This window comes from Protopterus annectens, chromosome 2.part2 (genome assembly GCF_019279795.1).
Source record: "Protopterus annectens isolate FY-2018-M chromosome 2.part2, PAN1.0, whole genome shotgun sequence".
Lineage (NCBI taxonomy): Eukaryota > Metazoa > Chordata > Ceratodontiformes > Protopteridae > Protopterus > Protopterus annectens.
Window position 1 is genome coordinate 417,858,161 of NC_056730.1, and position 26,858 is coordinate 417,885,018.

The 26,858-nt window shown below is 39.4% G+C and overlaps 1 protein-coding gene across 1 annotated transcript in view; it reads left to right on the plus strand.

Annotated features, from left to right (window-relative positions):
- Positions 1-26,858, plus strand: part of MAP1B (microtubule associated protein 1B) — a 689,412-nt gene that overhangs the window by 113,396 nt on the left and 549,158 nt on the right. Inside the window, exon 2 of the mRNA XM_044063932.1 lies at positions 23,476-23,577. Within this exon, the coding sequence (XP_043919867.1) occupies positions 23,476-23,577 (102 nt within the window). The remainder of the gene's footprint in view (positions 1-23,475; positions 23,578-26,858) is intronic.

Below are 26,858 nucleotides of genomic sequence, written 5' to 3' on the forward strand. Positions count from 1 at the left end.
CGTGTGTGTGTGCATGTAAATGTATATGTTGTCTTATTTTTAAATCTGTGTATTTATACTTTGATATTTTTCATTTATTCTATTCAGGCTTTCCCTTCTCCCATTACCCACCAATGCTAAACTTTATAAATAGTTTTGTGTTCAGTTTTCATCAGTACATATGTGTACGAGGGCTGCTTTTAAGTCATGTAGCTAATTCTGTACCTGATATTTTCTAAGAATGTTATTAAACTGAATTGACTGTGCTATTGTAATGACTGCAACATTTACACATCCTTGTAACAGTGCCAATTTAAAAAAGGTTGTTTAAAAACAAACAAGATTTATTTTGATTGTTTCTAGTAATACAGTCTTTATCAGAGTATTTTTATGTATGAGCTTGCTCTACTCGGAATGTGATAATTAAGAACTGTATATCCAGTGAATGCTATGCTCACTCTCTAGCTAGAAAAAGAAGATTTTAAGTGCCAATGCTTTCACAGGCAAAGCATTCATATCTGCGGTAGACTATGACTCCTGTATATTAGTAGCGGTTTGAATTAACGTATAATTAAATGGACAATTATGCAGGGTCTCAGCAAAACCTGTCTCTGCCTCTTCATTACAAATTAAGGATGATGTTTATCTCTGTATAGACCGGAGTACCAGCATGATGAGCACAGGCTAAAAGATCATGGACATTTAGCATGAAAGATTCCACATTAACGTGCATCAATGCCTTCAATGGCCACTTTCTGCACAAAATATTGGTATACTTTGTTATACTACAGAGCGTTTACAACAGGTCCATGCCAGCATTCATTAGAAAACTGAATATGATTTCAGTGGTGGGGGATGGGGAATGGGCAGAATGTGAGCCGACATCTCCTATAATTAAGAACCCCAGGATCCCCACCAGATGTCATCACAGCTCTAGGCTACAGAAAAGAGCAGCAGGCTACAGTACTAGCTAAAATCTATATGATCAGCTCCTTTGTTGGCTGTCTTCACTGTCCCCTGTGACCTCTGTAAACTCACAGCAAGTTGTAATTAGCTCATGAAAAACAGAACCCTAGCCAACATCTCATTAGAAGAGATTACAAAATCTATAACATGCACAGCAAGCTACTGACTTTCTTTACTGCCTTTTTCTGTAAAGTGAACCACAATGATCTCTGGTAATTATAGTTAGATAATGTTACCGTACGCTATTGCAGTGAATACCTGAGCAATGGAACTGGTTCTATTTGAGTGCCAGGCCTCCAGAGTTGATTACTGCTATCTTTGGCTTACAGTAAGAGGTCTTTCATAAAAGAGAACCTGAATGTGACACCAGTATAGATTTAAATTATAGCTTGGCTCCCATGAAAATGTATAAATTCTTCAATGCATCCATTATGAAGATTCCACACTTGCTTACTATTAAAACTTACGTTTTGAACTTTTTCTCTATTTTAACTATACACAATTTTCAATTAATTTCATTTTTCATTAGCTCTTTGCAATACTTAATCACTTTCATTAAACAAGTACTGTTTTAATGTTAAAATATTTCAATGTCTTTTCTCAAGTTCTTAATTTACATGCTTCTTCATATAGTCTTAAAGCCAGGCAATTTAATAAATATTTATCAGTCATCGTTATATATAAAAGTACGGTTGTGACGCCCGTACACTGGCCCAGCAATCAAGGAGCCTCAATCCTCACCACTAACGCCACTGAGGGGCGTACATACAGGGAAAGGATAATAAATACACACACAGTAAAGTACAATTTCCCTTAAGAGCACACAGATCAGTCAGCCTGGGTCTGGTTTCTCCCTTTCTCTCCAGGTCCCCAATAAGACTCTCCACTGGCACAGCTATAGGGTCCAGATCTCAGTCTAGTGGGCAAACTAAAACCTCCACCACCCTCTCTGTCCAACCAGTGCTTTGTGTCCTTGCCCTAGTAACTGACACACACACTCTTTGAGATAAGTGTTTATACAACCACTCAGACACTCCTGGGGAAGGCTGGGACAGGTTCTCCAGCTGTGCCCCTTTTACCCAGACTGTATGGTAGAAATCACTGCAACCACCCAGCTAATATTCATCAGGTACTCAAAGGCCCTTATGAAAAGGGGTTCCAATTATTACTGTACAATGTTATTATCCAAATGGTAAGTGCAAACTAACAGTCGAGACTTCTCTGGAGTGACTTGGTACAGTATCACTATTACATGCAGTGTACTCTTAGAGCTTAAATGATCTCTACACAAAACAGCCACAGTTGAAAGGTTTAAAAATATTTAATAAATAATAAAAACACAAGACAATACTTACTACACAGTTCAGAGATCACAGAGAAATACTTAAAATAATACAGTAGCAAAAGTTCTGGCATCACAGAAAAACAAACTAGTCTAGTCTTCCTATTTCCTAGCTATATCTAAGAGAAAAATAGTTTGTCCCACTTGCATCTAGACACAGGCATAGATCTGGGGATTCGGATGTTCTCAAGACAAATGCTCTAATGCTATCATTATTTATGTCCTTAAACTGATAACACAGCATCACTGATTCATTTCAGATTACATCATTTCTTTCTGGTTCCCAGGTTAACAGACTCTTAGAGGTTAATAGCCCTTGATCTTGCAGCTGGTCAGGAAGCCAGAACAGTAAAATTTATACATGCAAATTCTAGCAATTAACTCTGGTCTCAAGACAGTAGCCAGAATTCTTTCATCCAGACATATTGGCTCCAATTTTTGACATCAAAGAATTTACTTATTAGCTTTGTTACAGCAGAGTGCACTGTTATCACATTTTTGCAGTTCCACATTTAACACCATTTTTTCTCATTTAAGAGAACAAGCCTGTAGTTTATATGGCTTATATTAATATTTAAAAATGACAGAATTATAGATGATTCTATCTGGCTAGGCTGGCAGACTTCACCTATCTTCACAACGATAACCTCATATTCTTCCTCTGTATTACAGGAAATATATATTCACAAAATCTAAACATTGTGAGTAAAACATAGCTCCAGTACCATTTGTTCTCTATGTATATTATTTGTATGTGCTCTTTGCCTAGGATATGTTTATGATGTACCTAAAATGAATTTTCAGTCTTTCTCCTTAATAGACATTTAATTGTAATATCATAGCTCCTAGTCAGAAATCTCAAAATGTATCCTGATGTCCTTATTACACATTTTGCATTAATTCTCCACGTTGTCTTAAAATAAGATTTTTAACATCCAGATCTGCCCAGTAGATTGCATCTATAACATTGCTGATTCTTATATTATACAAAGTGCTGGATGTTTTAGTTCCATATTAAGGAAGCATCATTAATCTTTTCTCTGTTCAAAGACTGTTTTCCAAAGATTGTATATCATCTTTCTCTGCTGAAATCATCTTTCTTGTGTTAATGCCAAGTGTTTGTTTGTGTCTTTCGGCTTTTCCCGGTTAGGGGTCGCCACAGCAGAACTCCGGTCCGCTAATGATTGATAGTTGATTTTTACGTGCCGAGTTACCAGCCCTGACGCACAACCTTCAACGAAGGTACGCCCTTTCACGCATGTCTCCACGCAGAAGACGCTGTAGCTGAGAATCGAACCGGACAGCGTCTTACTGTGAGGCGACAACGCTACCGCAGCACCACCACCGCAGATACTATTCAAAACATTCATAGTCACATATGTAGTGGAAACAAAAAGCATCCAGTCCTACACGGATCCCTGTCACATTTCCTTATAAATTTATTTTTATTTCTTCTTTCTAACAATCCTGACTCTCAACATGTATATAGATTTTTTTCTAGCCAGCCAGGGTCCTGTTTAATATTAATTATGCCACTCTGGGATTTTTTCTTAGAAAATTTTACTGGGGAGACCACACATTCACCCACAATACCTCACAGATTCTGTTTCTGAACTTTTAATACCTGCAGGCCTAACTGCATGTGAGGAGATCCTTATGACCCTTTTACTGATAAGGAGGGCTGTTACCCTCTCCCCTACCATGGATGCAGTGGTACCATAGCAAAGTGTGCATGTCACCATATTTGCAGCAGGTTTGCATTTTTGGTATCCTTTGTCACTGACTATCTTCATCTCCAAGGTATCAACAGATTAGCAGAAGTCCTCATACCCTCCTTGTTGAAAAAAAGAGCAAGTAATTAAAATTATTTCCTTGCATTCTAAAGAAAGAAATCAAAGACAATATGATGGTGTGTGATTTTAGCAGTGCAGATTATGCTGAGCTTGGAAAAAGGATCAGGGTTGAGTTAGGGACCTGGTGACTGGAGTAAATAAGCAATGAAAATGAGTCAGACATAGACCAGTCAGGGCTATAAACAATGTCTTTGGGAAGTGGTGCGTGGGGGGGAGCATGATATCGTTACACAGGAATATGACAGAAATTAGGACAAAGATATGGCATGCAAGAGATGGGCATTTAAAAGGGAAGCAAAAATGTTGGGCAAAAGCTGAAAGGTAGTTGGTAGAAGGGGTTGAAAATGAGAACAAGATCTTTTTACATATGTGCCAAAATGATGAAAACAAGGGGAAGACTTGGCTGGGTTAAGCAAAGCTGGGATACAGATGATTGAATACTGGGAAAAAGTAGTTGCATTGAATTAATACTTTCCTTCAGTCTTCTTAAAGGAAAGCATGGTGAGAGCCCATGCTGAGAAGGAAGTAGGGCAAGGGAAGAGTCCATGCTGAGAAGGAGGTAGGGCAAGGGAAGAGTCCATGCTGAGAAGGAGGTAGGGCAAGAGAAGAGTCCATGTTGAGAAGGAGGTAGGGCAAGGGAAGAGTCCATGTTGAGAAGGAGGTAGGGCAAGGGAAGGACATCATGCTGAGAAGGAGGTAGACCAAGGGAAGGACATCATGCTGAGAAGGAGGTAGACCAAGGGAAGGACATCATGCTGAGAAGGATGTAGGCCAAGGGAAGGACATCATGCAGAGTGGGAAGGAAGGCAGAGTGTGCTGAGTAATGAGAGATCCAAGAAAGTAGAATAAAAGTATACATTCTTTTTAAAAAAAGAATGCTTTTTTTTGAGTCACTCTAAAAAGTAAAAAATAAGCAAGAATAGTGAAAACTTTGCAAACGAAACATAGAAACGCTGATTTCAGATAAACATTTGAGGTTGGTTTGGTACCAAACCCTTCTTAGCCTCCTTTGACTAACTCCCATCCATGCTCACAGCCATTAAGGAGATTGTAAATACCTGGAGCAATGTCAAACCACCACCAAGGAGTGTTTTTTTCTCCTAAATTCCCATCCAGTAGCACTCTGTGGGTGGTTTGTGCAATGGGCATCAGCGCCATTTCACCCCTAACTTCTACAAAGGGCTACAAAGGGCTACTATTGTCAACTGCTGTTTGCCTAATCTCCACCAGGGAAGTCAACAGCCCAAATATTTCTAAACATGCACCTGTTTCCTCCCCAGCCTGTGCTGTTACGTGCCTGAGCCACTAATCAGACCAGCTCACCTGGGCTACAGTCATGGCTTTATCCCTGTATGCCACCAGTGAATGCCTATTTCTGACCCCCAGATGTATTATAAATAACATGCTCATGCCTAGGATAGCCCTTTCCTTTGTCTTAGTCTTGAGGTTTTAATTGGTATGCTTACATCTAGGGTATATCCCCCTTTTTTGTAATAAGTATATGTCCATGTCTAAGGCATTACTCAACCCACATACCATTTCAAAAGTCTAATAGCTCATGTTCTATACCATGTTTTGCAGTAGTGTGCTTTATAACTATCCCCATGACCCAGCCTATGTACATAAAATGCTTACGTGTAGGTGAGATCATCCTCACCAGAATCCAGTTAAATGCTGAGTCAGTTTGAAAGTCCTTTTATTACTACAATATTGCACTGAATCATTTGGATATACCATACCTTAATCATTACCTTAGCACTTCATAAAACAAGCTCCTTACATCAGTATGTGCTTTCTACCAGGCAGGTATGCCATACATACAGCTGCATATGTAGGAGCAGAACAAGTACAGGCAGGGCAATTATCGGAAGGCAGACAACACAAGTACCTGGAGACGCACCTTGCCACCTGCTCCCTCCCCATGTGAGTATCTTAGATGCAGGAAACAAGGTAATATTCCTCCATGCAATACAGTGGTCATATATATACAAAGGCCGTGGCAGTTTTCCTTTCCACTGTAATAGTCCTTAGTATGGAACCGACACCCATACTGTGTCATTTATTTTAATAAGGAGTTCGAATGTTAGCATTGGATAGCTGGAGTGTCATCATCAGTCCACTAAATTATTTTGTATTGCCCAGTCCTATAGGATGAAAGTCTTTTGAACTGTGTTGTACCAGGCACTAGTTAATGAAATGGGTTTTCATGAAAGGAAACCCCCATCCTGTTTGCTTTTGCATAGTACAGCAGGGCATAATGGACTTATTACTTATTGTGCCAGTCTGTTTAGTTTTAGGAATCTCTGCCTCAGTTTCTACATGCATCTTAAAAAATGAGTGCTCGGCAAGGTACAAAATGTGTATCCCTCAGTGATCCTGTCAAGCAGAAATCACACACTAGTCAAAACAGTTCATAGGTTTATAGGTGTGTACTAGGCTAATTGCCCTGGATCCTTTACAAGCCTAGCCCATAGGATTACCCTGCCATCGTGCCACCCGACCTTAGTTCCCAGTGCCTCTGTCAAGTAAAGCCACTGGAGTGATCCCCGGGTGAATTTTCTATTTTCCATCCACTCATCAAGATTTCTCTTGAAGAGGGCCAGTGAGGTGCTCTGTTTGACATGTATAATAAGTCTATTCCATAGTATGGTCAGTCTCTGGGTTATGAACCTATCCCTCCAGCACATTCTGTTGATTGTGGTAATGAGGATGAGGTCTCTGGAGCATGTGATGCTGGGTCAGACATGGCTTTGTAAGTCAAGCAGAGATCACCTCTAAGTAGGTGATATGAGACAGAGAATGAGTCTGTCTATATAGGACAGGTGTTTAAGGCCTAGAATCCTCTTTGTGAGGTACTTTTGCAGCCTCTCCAGTTGTTTCAGGTATCTAGTGAGGTACATGCCAAATGGGGCATTGTACTCTGATTGGCCTAATGATGGAAGAGTAAAGGGAGACTATGACCTCTTTCTTCCTAGATGCAAAACCCTTAGTAATGAGTTGTGCCACATAGGACTTTCTGACCACAGTGACAATGTGGTGGTCGAAATAGAGGTTGCTGTCGACCTGTGTTCCCAGATTTCTTAAAACGCCTTCTGTGTTCAGTGGACTACCATTGATGGGGTAATTCATGGGAACCGCGTTTTTCCCAAAGGGGATGGCGACACATTTTTTCGCATTGAGCTTAAGGCCATGGTTCTGACACCAGTCATTGGTCTCATTGTGGCCTTTCTGTAGGATGTGAACATTACTTGGGAAGTTAATAATAGCTCCCAGCTTACAATCATCTGCAAACTGTCAGCTGGAGTCCCTTTGTATTGGCCTGGACTTCAGAGAAGTAGATACCAAACAGGAGAGGATGCAGGATTGAACCCTGTGGAACTCCACTCATGACAGGTCAGCAGTCTAACTTGGAGTCAGCTACTTTCACACTGTGGGTTCTATCTGTGAGCCAGTTTGCAACCCACCTAGTGATATAGGGGTTGATGCCTAGCTTGCTGAGTTTTTCTATGATTCCTGAGTGGGGAATGGTATCAAAGGCCTTGGCCAGGTCAAGGTAGGCTGTATGAACCACCTTGCCTTCATCCACAGCTCTGGTGACTGACTCAAAGAAGTTGACCAAGTTGAGCAGGCATAATCTACCCTTCACAAAATCAAACTGTGTGGAATCCAGAGTTTGGAGTTTCCCTATATCCTTGTTTATTAGGTCCATGATGATGCGTTCCATAGCTTTGCATATCAGACTCATCAGGCTAATGGGGTGATGGTTCCCAGGGTCTGTAGTCGCTCCTCCTTTGTAGAGAGGGATGACTGTAGTAGTGTGCCATTCGGTAGGGACAAAGCCTAAGGTAAGCTGTGATTGAACAGGGCGTACAGGTGAGGTGCCAGTTCACTCTGTAGTTCATGTAGAATACAGCCAGAGATATTGTCAGGTCCCACAGAAGCTGTATTTTTGGCTTGGACAGTGCTGTTTTAACCTGTGCAGCAGTAATGCTGGGTGCCTGGCAATCTACTGTTAATGTGATAGGTCCTTTGGGAGGGGAGAGAGAGGTAAAGTTGGCACTGAATCTGTCGGCCAGTATATTGGCAATATCTGATGGCTCAGTATAGGAGGTACCATTGTGCAGTAGCTCAGAGCAAATCTGGGTATTGCCATGGAGATTCTTTACATAACTAGAAGGTCTTGTGGTTGTCTTTACTATCTGCTGCAATTCTGTTTTCATAGTTAGCTTTAGAGGATTTGATCAGGGATCTCAACTTTTTGTTGAGGCTGATTAGGAAGTTTTTCCAGTCTTGGGACTTCACCTTATTCCGCATCAGTTTCCTCCTTCTGTTGTAGTTTGTTAGATTGGCTTCCTATTTTTGGAGGAGAGTGTCTTGGTTCTTGGGTATGGACCGAGATCCATGCATTTGTGTACGTATTCGTACAGTGCATTGATGTATGATTAGGTGGTCATGTGACTATTCTCCATTTGCATGGGTGCCGTGAAGTTAGCCACATCTGTTTTTACGAGTCCAAAGTTAGTTTTTTCTTGGTTACCTTTGCGGGGGTGGGATATGATTTCCAAGGTGATTAGTTTGTGGTTGGATCTAACCAGGGAGGAGTTGATTATTGGTGTAGAGCAACGGTCGCCCATGTTAGTAATGAGTGGGTCAAGGATGTTGCTGCCTCTAGTGGGGGTAAGAACAAGCTGGTCCAGGGCATTGGAATTAATGAATTCCAGGAAACGTTGGGCAAGTGTATTGGTACATGAGTAGTTTTTCCAGTTAACGGAGGAGTAGTTGAATTTGCCCAGTATGAGAGTGTTAGGTTGTACCCTAATATTCTCCAGGGTGCTTAGGAATGTGGAGTGTGAGTCTTGGGACATAGCTGGGGACCTATAGCGGGCTACGACCTGAATCACTGTCTTACCCAATGTTAGCTGCACCTGAAGTATCTCTGATGCATTATGTTGGGCTACCAGTCTGAAGGTGTACGCATCCTTTATGAATATGGAAAGACCACTGCCTTTGGAGCTTCGGTCCAAGTTCTGGGGCCGAAAAGTGTGGAATGAGTTGTAGCCTGGTAGTGCAGGGGTGCTTTCTGCTGCCTTGAACCAGGTCTCTGTTACAGCACAAATGTCTATGTTCTCCATTTTAAGGAGTGCTTCTAGCGAGTGCATTTTGAAATTTAGTCTTCTAGCATTGAACAACATGACCCTCAGATTGCATTTGTTTGTAGTTGTTATAGTGGTAATTTGGTCTTTTGAACACCGCCTATAAAGGCACTATATAGGTGGCAATAGCCTTGGCCAGTATCCAGAAGCCCAGGGATGACAGATGCAGGCCATCTCTGACAAAGCATCGAAGTCTGTCAATCATGTCATCTCAGCCAGACAGATAATGACACCAGAAGCTTAACCAATTGTTGAAATCATTTTTTGCTTGTACTGTGGTATCATTCTGGGTGATGGTAGGATGCTGCTCAGGGCTAAGGTCATACCCGCCTGGGCTACATAATCCGAGAGCTCCTCATGTCTCTTCATGTAGTCCAGGGAGGTATGTCTCAGGTCACACATGTACAATGACAGAGTCATATTTGTACCTGTTGTTGAGGTACCTGAGTGCATGCGTTATGTGGTGGATCCTGGCACCTGACAGGCAGCTGACTGTTACTTTCTCCTTATTTGACGTAGTGAGTGGGACATCAGTGCCTCACTATCGAGTCACCTATGACTAGCATGCTGTTTTGCCTTAAGGGCTTAGAGTGGCACACTGTTTAGGAGAGTTATGTGTCTCGTGATTAGTGTTGTGTTGTGGTGGTTGAGTGCGTTTCTGCCCTGGAGGTTTCTGCTGTTTGGATAGATTTTTAGTGAGAGCCTCCACAAAGGTGGGTGTGTGGTTTGTGTTATGTGAAGGCAGTGCTGGTGTGTGTTCTGGAGGGCTATTTGTTCCATGTGGTCTGCAAGTGTTGACCTTCTCTTGACCAGCTATTCTGGTCTTGGCTGGAGAGTGCGTGGCTTCCAATTTGGATATATAAGTGCATTTCTCGCAAGTCTGTTGGGAGGTAAGAGGAGAGGATTGTCTGTGTGCATGAGGCAGTTGCTACATTGCCTCAGGATGCCCAAGTTCACCAGGTTAATAGGAGAAAGCACAGGGAACTGACCTTTAGACATGCCTGCAGGGGTGGGCATTAATAATATGTACTGGAGCGGTTTCCTTGTAGAACGTTTAGCGCTGGTAGTACTTTTGTACACTACGATAATTGCTACAAGAAGTCTGGTATAGTGCTAGACTAATAAGCTAGTAAAAGTGCAGTAGAGGAGAGAACTAGCAGATCTAAGGGAAAAGTTGAAGAGCAGACTTTGGCACTGCTCAGAAGCTAACAAACAGTCCTGGCTACAGCAAATCTGTATCTGGACTAGACTAGTTACAGGAAAGGTGGGAAACAAGCGCAAACACAGGCTTTTAAACCAGAAAGTTGAAAGAAATGGAAAGACACCCAATCAGCCAATAAACTATAATTTCTGGGCCAGCAACCACTCCTCTTGTGGCAGATAGGCTATCTAGTGCTTACCACTCCCACTGACAAGCTAGAAGGCTTCCCTCTGACAAAGACTTGGGGAGAGGGGGCTTAAGATTACAAACAGCTGAAGAGTTAACACAGGTTATGTGCAACTTATAATTAGCTTTTGCCAACTTGTCAGAGGCATGTCTACATAAACCCAGAGTAGATGCTAATTTAAACTATTGGACTATGCCCTTGTTTTTGGGGAAGGAAATTCAAACCTGTAAACTAGTTTCATAACGGCATAGCTTCAGAATTCAGAAGTAGTCATACTTTGTTGATATTTTGAGCTCATTTCCCCACTGCAGTAATGTAGTCCCTTTTGCAGAAGCCTAAAAGGTACGGAATACATCCAAAACTAACACGTAAACTCAAAACTGAGACTTTAAATACAAAGTAATGGCAATTTATAGCCTCATAGGGCAAAGGTAGATAAAGTACAAAGCAAATAGCCAACAGTCTGTGTATAATGACTAATACAGGGAAAAAGATAAAATATGTACACAAAGAAAACTAGTGAAAATTTAAGAATATGCTTCTGAAAACTGGTCATTACACTCTTCTTGCTTTACATGCAAAGCCCTATATATAAAGTGAAGCCAAGGTAAGCAGGAAGAGTGGAGAGGGCTGACAAGGTAAGTAGTAGTGACAGGAGGGGAAAGTATTTCAGCTGGAAAGGCTTTTATCTGAAGAACCATTGTGTTTATGATTTAAATAGGAGTTATGTGCAGCTGTTTGCTGACAAGTATTGCTAATTTGGACTCCACTGTCTCTTAAGGTATAATTATGACACAATATAGGATGAATTTGTTGTTTCTGTAGCTGGTAGCATTCTTCTGTCTGCAGTCTATTTTCAAACCATGTTATTTGCCTTGTAAAAGTATACATTTCCTTTTAGGAATTAAATATCCTGCAGGTGTAGTCTCTGAACTTTGAAGCTGATATTTTCGTGTATACAATTTCTGAAAGCACTTTATAATACTAAATATGTTTAAATTAAAACTGGATAGGAAAGAAAAAAACATGTATCTGGCTTTTTACTACGACAGTCCTTCAAGTATATTTAAGCAGTAATATATTGACTCGTGTTTGATCTCTTCAGTCCGGAATTCTTCTTGAAGACCACATAACATGTTGACCTGTATGGCCTAATAAGGAGTCTGAAACTTCAGACTAAGTGAACAATTTTATTTCTCCTGTGACACCTCGGAACTCAGTTCACTTATCTGTTTGTCTCACTTTTCTGCATTCCAGGCCTCTATAATCGATCAGATTAAGAAGGCTCTGGAAAAGAACTTTATTATGGCTTCTACAGTGGGTCAACTTGATGCCCTTTTGACTGTGCTAATGCTATGCCTAGAAAAACAGATTTAGGGATATGTCTGAGCAGGATGGCTTTTATGGTGAGCTTATTAGATAGGGCATCCTAGATGCCCCCACCTGGTGTGATTTCTCCATTGATCAGCTGATGTGGGGTCATGAGAACATGCTGAAAAGGAAACTGTCAGTAACCACTTTTGAAAATCTGATGCTCCCTCCATTTTTTCTTCTATTACGCTACCAAATTTTTCAAGAATCTTGGGCAGCCCCTATGCAGCAGGCAGTTTTACATCTCCATGTGTGCCATTTATATCGGAGTAGAACAACTCTGTTAATAAGCAGACATAGTCCAGGCTGTGTATGAGAATTGTCCATGGGAGGTAAGTTATCCATGTTTTCTCCAGCTTTGAGACCCATCACCATGGACCAGGTGGTTGTAGACGTGGTCATCATAGTCCCGTATGTGAACTGTAAGTCTTTCTTCAAATCAAGCTATGCTCAATGGCCATGTGGTCTCCACAGAATTCTTGGAACAGCCCCGGATTCCTGTCCAACATGGGGTAGTAGAACTTGTTCCTTCTCCTGAGAAAGGCAATAAGATTTTCCTCCTTTTCCTTGCTCTGAAAAGGATGGGACACTTAAAGAATGGGACACTTAAAGAATGGGACGTTTTTGCAACTTCTTGGACCTAAGCAATTTCAGTAAACATATCAGGTACATTAAATTCCAAATGGACATTTTTTTTAAACACCTTTATAGATTTATCACTTGTGACATAGGCAAATTTACATTTATATAAAAGTAATGAAACTGTATTAACAAGTTCATGTTTACAAACATCATACTTCAAATATACTTCTGTATCATATAACCTAAGCTACATTACATAAATTATTCACTTCCTGCCCTTTTTATAAACAAGAAACTTCTTCACTTATGACATAGTCAATCATACATAAAGTGAAAGTAAAGCACACTGACACTCCCAGTTGCAAACATTATACATCACTTATCTGCCCAATCATTTCCAGTCAAACATTACAAAGCTCCTTTAAGTCCTGCCTTCTTTTAAACCTCATTCCTCCCCTGTTTGTATTGTTCCCACAATTCCCTTTTTTCCTGTGCAGTTGGTTTCTAACCTTTTTAAAGATCTCAATTCCAGTTGTTTTACCTTTGTTACTATGTCCAAATGGATGTTTCATAGATGGCCAAGTTTTGCTGTTGCAGGTCAGCTGGGTGGTATCCGTTGACATAATGGATGACTTCTGACACCTAAGTGTCTACAGTTGCCACAAGAGTTGTCTTTGGTTCATTTGGTATGGCCATTGCTTTTAGTAAAAGGTGCTACCATGTAGTCTGTCATTTTTACCTAGAGTGTTTACCAGGGTGCTGACAGTGCTGGCAAAGGCCTTGCAGCAAAACGGACGTTATGTTTCCTTATGTGGCACCCTCTTAGACTGTTTTATTGTCAAGCCATTATCTTTTATCTTTTGCATTGTGGACCTTACCTCCACCCTGAGCATGGGTCTTCCCTTTTTTGTTGACAGCAGAATATATCACAAGTTCTAAGAATGTCCAGTGCTGGACTGAGGAGCTCACATGATCCCCTCCCTTCTCAGGGAAAGTGGACCCCCTGGAGTAGAAGCTTCACATAACCCAGTTGGAGCTAACAATGTTCTTGTACTTGCACTTTTAGTACAACATTTGGACATGTGTTACGCAAACAAGCCAGGTGGCATGAGTTATTCATTTATTTAATTAGTAATCAAATAGTCCGCTTTAACCACATTTCAATCACAGCCTAATTATGTAAATCAATTAATGACAAGTGATACACTGAAACTAAACAAGACAATGTAGTGATGTACAAAGTGGTATCTGGTTCATTTTCGTCCAGTAAACATTTAGAAATATAGCTTAATACCACTTCATAAGTGAAAATATCAATAGGCAGGAACTCAGAATAACAGCATGGTCCTGCAATGTCCCCAGACCCATCTGAAAAGGGTAAATTGCATAATTTCTTATGTGCTAGCACCAGGGCATAATGTCTGCAATAGTTTTATATCTCTTCCATGTTTGAGATCACATTTCAAAAGCACTGGATAAGCATAGCACTGAATGTTGTGAGATGTGAACATTACTGCTTGTACATGGATTGGGTCATAGCAGTTTTTAAAATGGTTTTAATTTTAGCAATCTTCACAAGGGCCTGCAATGGTCTGTTGGATCAGTTTCTAGATTACTGTACAGATCAGGAGTTTGGTTCTAAGATTTATTGGGATCAATTTAGCCTCTGTAAGAGCAATACTGTGGTACGGAATCATGAAGAGTGAGTGATAAATCTGGTGAGTTTTTTGGGGGCTGTGTGTAACCTGCATGTTTTCTGGCGGATGTAGCATGAATTTCTTGTAGGGTGTGTTTCAGGGTATGAATAATGACCACCATGGGGACTTATAACCATTCTACTTAAGAGAGTGCAGACATGGTGGCAAGTTGCCAGAAGTCTATTATTTTATAACTTTGTATTATAGTGGCTTATGTATGTGCTAGGAGATAGGAGAAAGTAGGGTCCAATCAAACTCAGATACTTGTAGACATATACTACTACTATGTTTATACTCCTTTGTCTTGCTAGCTACCGATTGTTCTGTTATGTTCCCAGTCTTTACTGCATTCCAAACACATATACTACTACTACGTTTATACTCCTTTGTCTTGCTAGCTACCGATCGTTCTGTTATGTTCCCAGTCTTTACTGCATTCCAAACAACAATCTTTTTCTTGATTTTTTTTTACAAGATTTACATTCAGTCCCAGCTGTTAGACAATCACTTGCCAAGGATAGTTTACTTGTGAGGTTACTATCAGTTTCAGTATGTTTACTGTGAGAACCACTGCAACAAGTTATAACAAAGAGAAATGTATTACCAGATTCAAGATTATCTCGGGGGATACAGGTGCCAGTCAAGGGTGTGGGTGTGGGAGCAGAATGGAGTGACGCATATCAGCATGTCCATCCCAAGGGAGAGACTAGGGAGGGGCATGTATTCAGGCACACTTCCCCAGATGATCCCTGGTAGAGACTGGGAGTGTACAAGACATGTCTGTGGGGGGAAGGGATTTTGGCGTATACATACCCAAAGGCATGGACAGTATGCTGCAAGTCCATTGTACGTCAACCCCTTCGACATAACATGTGCAGAATTGGGGAGAGGGCACGTACATCTAGGGTCTGGAGTCCAAAACTGTGCCCTTTTCTGCCAGTAAGGAAAAGGCTTCCTGAACAGCAGTTTGCCTCAGGCTCTTCACTGGCCAAAAATATGAATGGATTTAGTCCTGGACAGGAAGTCAATTCTGGTAGATCAAGTGATCAAGGAAGAATTGCTGGGAGTGGCAGATGATCAGCTGCAGGAGTGTCAGAAGTATTACAAACACACACACAGACACACACGCACAAACAGCAAGAAGTTTATTCATTTCTGAGATGCTGAGGGACAACGATTTCATAATAGGGTACAAAGAACAAGAACAAAGACTTGCCCCTGTAGTACACTTTTCTGTGATTTAGGAATGGAATAAGTTTGGTTAATCATGACTATAAATGATGTGCCATTTATTTAGCTTGTCAACCATTTCTTATTTGTAAGTAAATCGTATTGTGCTGAATCAAATCTATAGCGGAAATCCAGAAAAAAAACATAGCAGTCACTTCAGTGCTGTGCTCAGGCCTTGGTATAGTATTAGTTAATGGTAGTAATGTTATGCCCTTTTCTAAAACAATGTTGCTGGTCACTTAATAGTGTAGAAGTATTCACTGTGGGCCTCCATCTGTGTTGTGTTAGCTTTCACTGGGATTTTTGAGAAAAGAGGTAGGAGTAAAATTGGTCTTTAGGATTCCATCCTATTTCCAGGGGCTGTTTGTGGTAGTGAATGTCGACCATCTTTGGTAAATGAACAATACACTTGAAAAAATGGGGATATTTATGATTCCTGCCACTTGTGCAGGTAAGTGATAGAGGGCATCACCCTGGCAGCTATTCACATTCCAGGGAAAGTAAATCCAATAGTAGACTCTCTGAAACATAGCACCAGTCCACTCCTGGAACTGAGGAATTTGGAATTTTGTTTTATCAAAGTCTTCTAAGTATGTAGTACTGCAGAGCCTGAAGAGCTAATGATGACAGTATGAAGGATTCCAAAAAAGCTATGAACTAATCTATGCGTAAACTAGGAGCATCTCTAGATTAAAACTTGTAATGACCCAATAAGTTCTTCAACATTTTACAGGTTCATATTAGGCAGTCAGTCTGCAGACTACAGCACTCCTAACCAAACCTAGCCAATAACTAGATGATGACCAAAGGTAAAAATCAAACCTTGTATCTGAAGTAAACACCCTAACCCCTAGAATCAAACCCTTTACCTTGTGTCTATGAGATAAACACTTTAACCATTATGCCAACCTCTAATCCCTTAAAATGTACTATCTGTTATGTGTATTCAAGCCCTGCATGTATTGCACTGTTATTCAGGACCTAGTTCACCGGGTACTTTTCCGTTATTGGGGCAACACTACAAATACGGTAGCTGACGCTTGTAATTTTCACACAGCTATTATCTTCCATATGCCTGTTACTATAGGGGGGATTGACAGGAGCTGCATCAGTTTTCTGCATTTTGTCATTTTTTTTAAATTACATCGCAATTAAAAAGTGGTTAAAAACGGACATATGGAAGCTAAGAAGCTAACAAGGTTGGCTAAGAGGGAGGATTCCGAACATCAGATAGCACATTGACGGTGTTGGCCCGATGGAGCTGCATCACTTTTTTCTGTATTTTTTTTTTTAATAGGAGCTACTATCCCCTCATCCCTCTGCATTTTAAAGTAGCTACAGGAAGTTTTAGACGCAATTCCGAGGTATGGGAAATTTATACAGCAGTATTATACACAAGTTTTATTGTTCTTTACAGGGCACTTAATGTTTAAAACATGTGAGATAAAATATTATCACAGTGAACTTTTTATCAGGGCAACACCGTAAATGTGGTAGCTAGAGCTTGTAATCCATGCACAGCTGTTGGCCCGAGGTTGGGAGGGTGGCCTAATGGTTAAGGTGTTTGCCTTACAAACACAAGGTTCAGGGTTGGAGTCTCACAAGGGATAATTGGCTAGGCTTGAAATGGCTCACAAGAGCAGTTAGCCTAGTACTAACCTATGAACCTATGAACGGCAGAGCAGCCAGGATTACAGTGGGTGGGTTTACAGTATTCAGGTGGGGCTTGTGACTGTTCCTCACACATTCACTTGCTCTTTAGTTCAAAAAAGTCCCACTGTGGATCACTGGGTTTATTTCTGCTGGTAAAGTCTGTCATATTTGGTTGGATGGGTGAATAGATTTGAGTCATGTGGAGAATGTACTTGTAATTCTACCGTTGCATGTTTAGAGTGTGGGGTTTGGGTAGTGGTGCTAGGAGTCGAGTCTGATGCCCAGTGGTCTCACTTTGAAAGTTGATAGTATTTTGAAGGTTGGGCAGCTTTCACAATTTTTTTTTTGTTTTTGTTTGTTTTTTATTTTGATAATGAGATTCTGCAGCAGAAAGGTAAAAAGCAGAGTGAGTATTGATTTTTAAAATGTTGATTCACTTTGGACATAACTTACATTTCTTGTCCAAATACTTAACAATTTAACTTTGAAGTCCTTGTTACAGTGCAAATTCATAAACAGTGTGTTGCTAACATTCCAACTGCTTATTACAGCTGTTGCCCCGATAACGGAAAAGTACCGCTCATTATTATAAGGAGCCATTCAGACAATTACAAAATTCTTTAGCTACATAAATGCCCTCACTATGTTGAATTATCCACATCACATATGTTGAGTAAGCCAGTCCTGCCTGTCATTAGCTTCCTACAACCTCACAGTAGTTAAGGCATTGCCAGATTTGATCAGCTGCTTGTCTAAGTCCAAATCCCATAGAACTGTGTATTTACTGCTTGTGCCACAGACGTCATAGTCACTTCATTAGTAAACAAAATGTGCATATTCCAATGTTTCCTAATAATTTAAAAAATATTTTGCATGTGGGGCAAACCTTGTAACAAAATGCAAGTTATTGATAGGATTACTTTTTTGATGCCCTAGGATAAGGAGATGGTTCTCCTATTCTGTTATGAGAGGACCTTAACCTCTTTGCCCTTAATGTCAGGTGGCACGATGCCACAGGGCACCTCTCTGGGCTAGGCTTGTAAAGGCTCCAGGGCCATTAGCCTACTACACACCTATGAACAAATCCAGGAGTGTCTTCCGACCAGGAGTCATTTAGACATATTCGCAGCTACCCTTAGGAATTCTATATTATCACAACATAATTTATAGTCTGAGATGCCCGTATATTTTTAATTGTAGAGGTTTTTTTCCCCGGCTACCAATCCCAGGTAAAAAAAGATTAAATAAATTAATTTCTCTAGTTTATGGAGTTCATCATTCAGTTTCTGTATTGCTTCTTGAATGTCAGCTCTAAGAGTAAGTATTACTGTTTGATGCCCGTATATTTTTCATTGTAGAGGTTTTTTTCCCCGGCTACCAATCCCAGGTAAAAAAAAGATTAAATAAATTAATTTCTCTAGTTTTTGGAGTTCATCATTCAGTTTCTGTATCGCTTCTTGAATGTCAGCTCTAAGAGTAAGTATTACTGTTCGAGGAAAATGTAATATGAGTCCTGTTAGGGTGTGTAGCATTGTAAATATTATGTAAATAAGTCAACCTTCAAGTTAGTGTGGATGATTTGTCATATTCAAATACAGGTGCACACACATCAAGATTCCTGAAGGCACGCCCCCTGTCATAATGATGAGTTTTATATTGACAAACGTTTGTAACGCAAAGTTTGCATTATGCCAATGCATTAAATATTTTGCCATTTTTACGTTCTATATATAGCCTGAAATTAACTATTTGTATTTTTACAAGTCTGCGATTGCCTTACACTTGCCTCATTAGCCAATGTGTCATTATTTTTTCTGTAGAGCTCTAGTCTTGACATTGGAAAATGTTCTATATACTCTGAAGGACAGACTTCTATTTTGGCAACAGTCAGAAGTAAAGGCATTATACTGTTACTATACTCACCCAGCTACATTATTTCTGTAGAACTGGTTCATTATTTCTGAAATCACTACAAATGTGATCTGCTAGCTATAGAAATTAACTGTACTGTCTTTCATTATGTGTACACAGATGCCAAGGTCTCTGCTATGGTTTATTCAGACAATCCTACTTTCAAACAGTGGGATAAATGCCCAAAGGTGGGTGCGGTGAGAATCCCATTTCCCTGTATGCTATAGCTCGGACTTGGTTATAGTAAGTAGGAGGTACAGAGGGCATGGCTTCCTATATGAGGGTGTGCGTGATATTGCCCCTTCAAAAAAGTCTGAATTTATTTCCATTCAGAACATACCTTTCCACCACTCAGCACAAGAAATGTGGACAAAGCCAAAAATAATGTTGGAACAAAAGCCCAGATTCAAGGACAAGTTTTAAATATTGCTCCTATAAACTAAGAAAGTTGCTAGAGTAACAGGTTTTGTATTAGCCTGCATTTTCTGAAGGATATGAAGTCAAACTCAAATTTGTCATTATTTAGTAACTTCAGTTTTCATTGATTTGCCAGAACCACAAATTTTAAGAGGAACTGGCTAAACCCTGTGGCAAAAATCTGGACATTCTGTAAAAATCTGGACAGTTCAGAAAGGTATTTGATAGTGTTATCACGAAACTGACCTCCATCCAGGTTACTCTGTTTATTTTCAGGGATAAGGCCAGATGTGGTCCTTTGTAGGAAGCCTATCCATCAATTTATTAAACATATGAATAAATAAAAAAGAATCACTCTATTGATCAATAACCTTTGCGTACTGTCCCCATGCTAAAGTACTGAGAAAACTAAAACTAAATTTGGACAAGTAAATGGAACTTGATAGGATTTGCCCCCAGTTTTTCAAGAGCTTTAAGAAATGTTTAGGGTCTATTGGATAATGAACTTTCAAAAGTTTGACTGTCATATGGTCCACACCATATGATTGAATTTTTGAAAGTTCGAATGTTTTAACAGAGATCTCCGTACAGCGCTGAATGGGAAGATTTCCCTTATCTGCACTGTAGTGCAATCTCAAAGTTGGTATATTTAAAGAGAGGGGGGTGTGGGTGGCGCAGCCCCCATGTGGCGGGTGCAGGGGGGCTAGCCCCCCTGCTTAAAATATTCAGTTAGGTTATTTCTGTAGTTTTTTTAGATTTTTGAACTTGTAAAAGTTTTGATCATATGATGCCGAGCATATGACACTTGAACTTTTGAAAGTGTGATTATCTAATATAGACCCACATTTTTAAATAGTAAGGTAGTTTAGAACCGGAGGACAAAAAAGGTTTGCTATATGATTCCTCTTAGTAATATGAGCAAGTAAATGACAGGAAATTATCAGCATGTTAGGGTAACCTTAGATGTTAGGAAGATCATGAAATCACTTGGATTATAAAGCAGTGTATGCTAGATATCATGGAGTGGGACAGCTGTATCAAAATAACCCAGGGATTGACATGATCTAACTGCAGTAGCAGAGGGAGATACCATGGTTGTGCCCTTTAAGAGTTTTAGGAAAGGCATTGGATACCATTGCACATAAAAGGCTAATAAACAAATTAAACACAGAGAAGACCCCAGAGAGACATACTAAGGTAATCAATTTCTAGGAACAAAACACAGAAATTAATAATGAATGTAATGCACTGTGAGGAAAGACAGTTTTCAGTTTGGGAATTACAAGGTTTTAGTAGATAAAGTCATTCAGTCTTTGTTTTATGAATATTATAGCTAAATGCATAGGAAGAAAGCAGTGACTTGCAGATGACGTCAAGATGTACAGCAGGGCTAACACACTCTAAGAAATAAAGAGAATGTTGGGGAACCGCATGGAACTGAAGGGAAAGGCAGGAATATGACCACTGAAATTTAATATAAAGAAGAAAGCAGTGAGCATGGGTAAGAAAAATAAAAGTGAGTAAAAAAGTAAGTAGTAAAGGGGACAGTGCACTGACAAATGTGGAAAAGGAGATGGCTAATCCAGACGTAGGAAAGTAGCAACAGGAGAGGGGAAAAGAAGATGGCTAATCCAGATGTAGGAAAGTAGCAACAAGAGAGGGGAAAAGGAGATGGCTAATCCAGATGTAGGAAAGTAGCAACAGGAGAGGGGAAAAGGAGGTGGCTAATCCAGATGTAGGAAAGTAGCAACAGGAGAGGGGAAAAGGAGGTGGCTAATCCAGATGTAGGAAAGTAGCAACAGGAGAGGGGAAAAGGAGGTGGCTAATCCAGATGTAGGAAAGTAGCAACAGGAGAGGGGAAAAGGAGGTGGCTAATCCAGATGTAGGAAAGTAGCAACAGGAGGTCAGCAGAAGTTAAACTACCTAGTAACCGGGTAATATCAAAAGAATGTAGCCTCTTTAAAAGTTCTCTTGGAGAATGTTTATGAAACATGCTGTGCATTTCCTGATACCCCATCACTGTAAAGACAAAATGGTGGTAGGGTACAGAAAGGAACAAAAACAGAATGCATCATAGCAATGTGAAAAAGAGCATTTAAATGAAATGCATGTATCCCACAGGATGGACATATTGCTCAAATATGGGAGGAGACTCGCTAGATTCTCTAAAGGCAGCATCCTTCACTAGGAAGGATATGCAAGCAGAATAATGAGTTACCACCAGTCTTTCTTAAAAGTAGATACTTGCTGGCAAAATAACAAAAAGTTTAAAATTCTGAAGTAAATCCACTTCTCCAAAGACTGACATACTAATACTGTTTTTTTCAAAATATTATATGTAACAATTAGAGGAAGAGCCAGATGAAAAAAATACAGAAATCCAATAATACTGTTTTGTTGAGGTACCTCATAACACTGTGACAATTAAGAAATGATAGAGACTATTATGTCATACAACCAAAGAAATACGAATAATTATTTTAAAATTGCTTTGAAGTAGCCTTGGCTGAAAGCTACAGATATATTAAAAGTAATTTGTAGATTTTAGCCAGGTGTATACACCTCTCAGCTGAAGGGACAGTGTTTGAGTAAGTAACTATTAGCATTCCCACTAATTCATATATGTAAATTAAAGGGAAGAATTATTCTATCGTTTGAGAGAGAGCATGGCACAGCTCTTGGGGTGTTTACATGACAGGCAGTCATGGATTGTTTCCTATTACCACAGGTGCTTTTTGCATTATGTTATGCATTGTTGCTGACCTTCAGCCCTTCCCCTCCTAGTTTACTCCCATGATAAAAGTTGCCCCCTTGCTTCCTTGATGCTCTGACTGACTGTTGATATTGCGTGAGCCTCCATAAAAATCAGTCTGTTTTCAATTATACCTGCGTCCACCTCAAGGTGGGGGAAGTAGCTTTTTTACATATGCTCTGCCTCCCCTCTCTCTCGGCACCCCCCTTCCCAGTATATGTCAGTAGCAGTATAATTCACGTCTGGTGCCAAAGGACACACAGACAATGAAGTAAGGCATTAAGTGCTTTGCATCAAAACCGCTGCTTGATACGCTCACACAAATTCAGTAGTCCCTATTTTACAGTATTATCAATTAATGCCACGAAGATAAACATACTTAAAATAACATGGTAATTGCAGTGCAAATCCCTGGATTACTGCACTGTTTTATCTTGACTGGATATCCTGTTGTAAAGGGTGAGGAAGGCTACACTTAGATATGCTAATGTTTACTTATGTATCTACAGATGCTGGTATTAGATGTATCTGCACTGACCCTTACTATTCCCCATTAGTTTTTATGGATGAGCACATGAAGTTTATAATTATATAACAGGTGTGAAAAGTTTATATTTATGATATTGAACAGTTTTATTCCAGTTTAATATGTCCTGTTAAAGCACGTGTGTGTGTGTGTGTGTGTGTGTGTGTGTGTGTGTGTGTGTGTGTGTGTGTGTGTGTGTGTGTGTGTGTGTGTATGCACACACATGTGCTTACATTTTCTATAATTTGTAATACTTACAAAGTCACAAACTATACTGATGAATATATGACGTATTCAAGCACAGCAAGGGACCTCCCTCAGACAAATAGTAATTTGCAATACTCAGAGCAAATTGCAATAATAACATTGTTACTGGTCAAAAGTGTGTGGTTCAAGCTAACGTTGTTAACAAATGTTAAACAGTTTAAAAATAACTGTTGAGCTGCAAATTGTTGTAAGGGCATGAGATCTTAAACAAATAAGACAACTTCCTCAGTAGTGGTCTTTTTGTTATACTAACTAAGAGTTATGGAGTAATGTAGAAGTAGTAGCTGAAGGAAGAGAAATAATGTCACATGTAATCTTTATTATAACTGCCATTTGTGACTGTAGACAGAAGACTGTTTGTTCTAATCATTGGTGTGTTTCCTTACAGGAATTCGATCCTGGGACACAAACCTGATAGACTGCAACTTGGATCAAGAACTTAAACTTTTTGTTTCACGGCATTCTGCACGGTTTTCACCTGATGTTCGAGGTAAGACTTCCTTTGGAGCTAAGCCTTATGCTCCAGGACACAATTGTGATGTTTATGAATGATTACAAAATTAAGTTTACAATGACAGATTCCATGCTTAGCACAAGCCTTATGGTTGTTTATTTATGTCTGTCTTTTATTTTATTTTATTTATGACTGTCTGCATTAAACTTGACAGTGCAATATTTATACTGTACTGTCATTGGGGATAAAGTACCTTTGAGGTTATGTAAAGTGATTTGTCTTTTCTCAAAGCGTCTGCACTGAAACCACTCTCAACAGAAGTGAAGATGTGAGATAGTCAAGTTTTTCAGCAAATGTTTCCTTGTTGTGTTTCTGAAGCTCTAAAGCTACAACTAAGCAAAGGAGCCAAAGAAAATAAAAACAAGTTATTATGATATCACAAACTTTGTAATGTGTAACATTATTGTAAAATATCCCACAGTCTTCCAAACAGCTACACATGGCTATTACCCATTATTATATTTGCATTTTTATATTTACTGTTTGTAATTTGTCTGGCATTTGGCTTGGAGGATTAAGGAGCTGTTAACAAGCTATTTCCTGTGTTCCAGTGGTGCAAGGTTCGATTTCTTCAGTTTCCATTGCCTGTGTGATTCTGATCAAGTCTCTTAAACAGACAGTGCTCACAGGCTGAGCCTAAAAAAGGCCCAAGGAGATCAGTGCTCTACCTCTGAAAAGAAATACAAATAAAATAACATAAATGCAATGCAGCATCCTTGCAGTAATGTGGTAGCAGTGTATACAAAACCCAAGATGTCTTATTTAGTTTTATGCCACATCATACTGTCATATAGCAGGCAACGCAGAATATAACTTGTCATTCAGAGCTTGTGTTGTGTTTCTGCAAGTATCAATAAAATAGTTGCATTAGGCCTTCCCATGCTCTCATACCCAGTAATACAGTGTACCACTGACCCTGAAGTCATTTCAGACCTACAACACACATACCTTGTGCTTAAACAACCAGGCACTCACCAATTCTCAAATATTCAGTGTTCTGCCTGTGGATGTATTTTGCAAGCAGTGTACATTCTACAGCACCCATGATGTATTCTAAGAACACTGAATTATTTATTATTCCTAAATGCATAGATAATGGTGTTTGAATACAGATACCCTAATCATTCACAGCTATGTTGTCAGATCTGTGATACCTTTGACACCAGGACAAACACTTCCAATAATTATCAGAAGACAAACACATGAGAGGTTCTCTCATTAATGGCTATGCTATTCCAAAGTCTGCTCTGTCTGCCATATTCCTGTGTTAAAGCCCATATTTTGATTTCTACAGAAAAAAAAAAATCCTTGTTGATATTTTGAATATAAATTTTTTCATTTTGTGTTTTTCATATATTTCATTTTAAGGATTAATTGAATTTTTAGTGTACTAGTGCCAAATGTGTTTGCATTTGTGGGGATCTTTTACTAATCGTCTTGCAAAAACAAAGACTGAACCAAGGAGGAGGCATGGAAAGGGAAATAGGAGGATGGGCACCCGAACGCCATAACTTTGGTACCCAGAGGGTAGTAACTTCCTATCTTTTCCATGACATTACAAGTAATCCAATAACATCACATGCTGGTAATATAATATCTTTTCCTCACATTCTGCACTTCTGCAGTACATAACACTTATATAAGAACAAGCCTCAGACGTGGATCAAAAATCTAAGATTTATAAACAGCATTGCAGTATTATCAGTTCAAGATATCAGGGCAACGCAAAATTGTCTTACTTCATAGTACTAACTTCAGCCCACCCACACGCAACCTCAATTACACCACTGTAGTTTCTAATTGAATCATCCTTCTCTTGTTCGTACTGAACTGGCTTTTCCCACTTTTTGTAGCTAGATGTTTGCCTTCTTTCTTTCCCTTATAACTGTTTCTAGTCTATCCTGGCCTCTTGTATTGCATCACCATGGACCCACATCCAGTGGAAAGCTATACTGCCTAGTTTTTCTCAGTCTTTTTTGTTAAAATCAGAGTAGTGTTGGACTTATCATCTGCTTTCCCACCCATGTGTCCTTATGAGGTGATAACTAACACTAGATTTCTGAACATGTTATGGTTTTCCCAATCAGAAATCATTTTGGAAGCCATTGAGACCCTCTTTGTGCTGTGTCTGCTGGATCCCACCTTCACAAAACACGTTACAAGTAATTCTCAGGACCTTATTACCTCCAGCTACACCTCCAACAAAAAAATGATAAAATACATACAAGAAACATCTATGCTGTTTAGTGTAAGTCAAACTACACTGGTCGGTTTGCTTGGGAGGGTGAAAAAGTATTTATAGAAACAATGCTAACGAGTCCTGAGACCAGACATGTAAGTAGAGAACAGAACAGGAAAGCTAACAAGCATAAATTACTAGGGAGAAGTCATATTACCCAACATGGTGGAAACAAGCACACTGAAAGGTGTAGATTGAAATCATGAAAGTAATAAAACTCAAGTATGCAAAGTAGCACATATTTGTAATGGAAATGTTTACTTCAGGTTACATTGTATAAAGTTCTTTAAATTTTGTGAAATGATGAACCACCCCACTGCAGGATTCTTGCCATATTAAGACTGGCCTCAAGAGAGACATGGCTGGGGAAAGTATAAAACAGAATGTAAGAATGAACTGAAAATCAAAGGAGTTGACCTACTACAGTATTTCAGGTAAGAACGTTTGCAGAAATATATTTTCTCTGCATATTTTGTCTGCTTTGTTTTTTTTCTGTCACACAGGTAATTAGTTGCTTTAAAAGCTTTGAAGTTAAAACATTATATATGACATCTAGTTAAATACATTTGTATAACAATAACAGCAAATAAACTTGCAACTGCTATAAAATGTATCCATCCTTATGTTACCTTCCAACAAAACTTTTTCATGTTATACTTGATTGTTTCTCTTCAGCTGGATTCCTACCAATGCAAACAGCTCCAAACTAATATCTAACAGAAATAGAGTGAGTTAGTACTGATAATGAAGGCCTGTCTGTAATAAATACTACTTCTGTTGTAATCATATTTATTTTTTATAAAGTCATAGTCACTGATCTCAGGGGATGTCACCTTCATAAATGATACAGGAGTACGCATTGTGTGTGAAGATTTTCATACAGCAAAACAAGATTTTCTTCTAAAGAAGACATCCAAATATACAGAAATAGAGAGAGTGAATAACACACAAACACACAATCTTTTTTAATTGATGAATCATAGTCAAACTCCTAAAATGTGGTAGCTGTTTGGGGTCT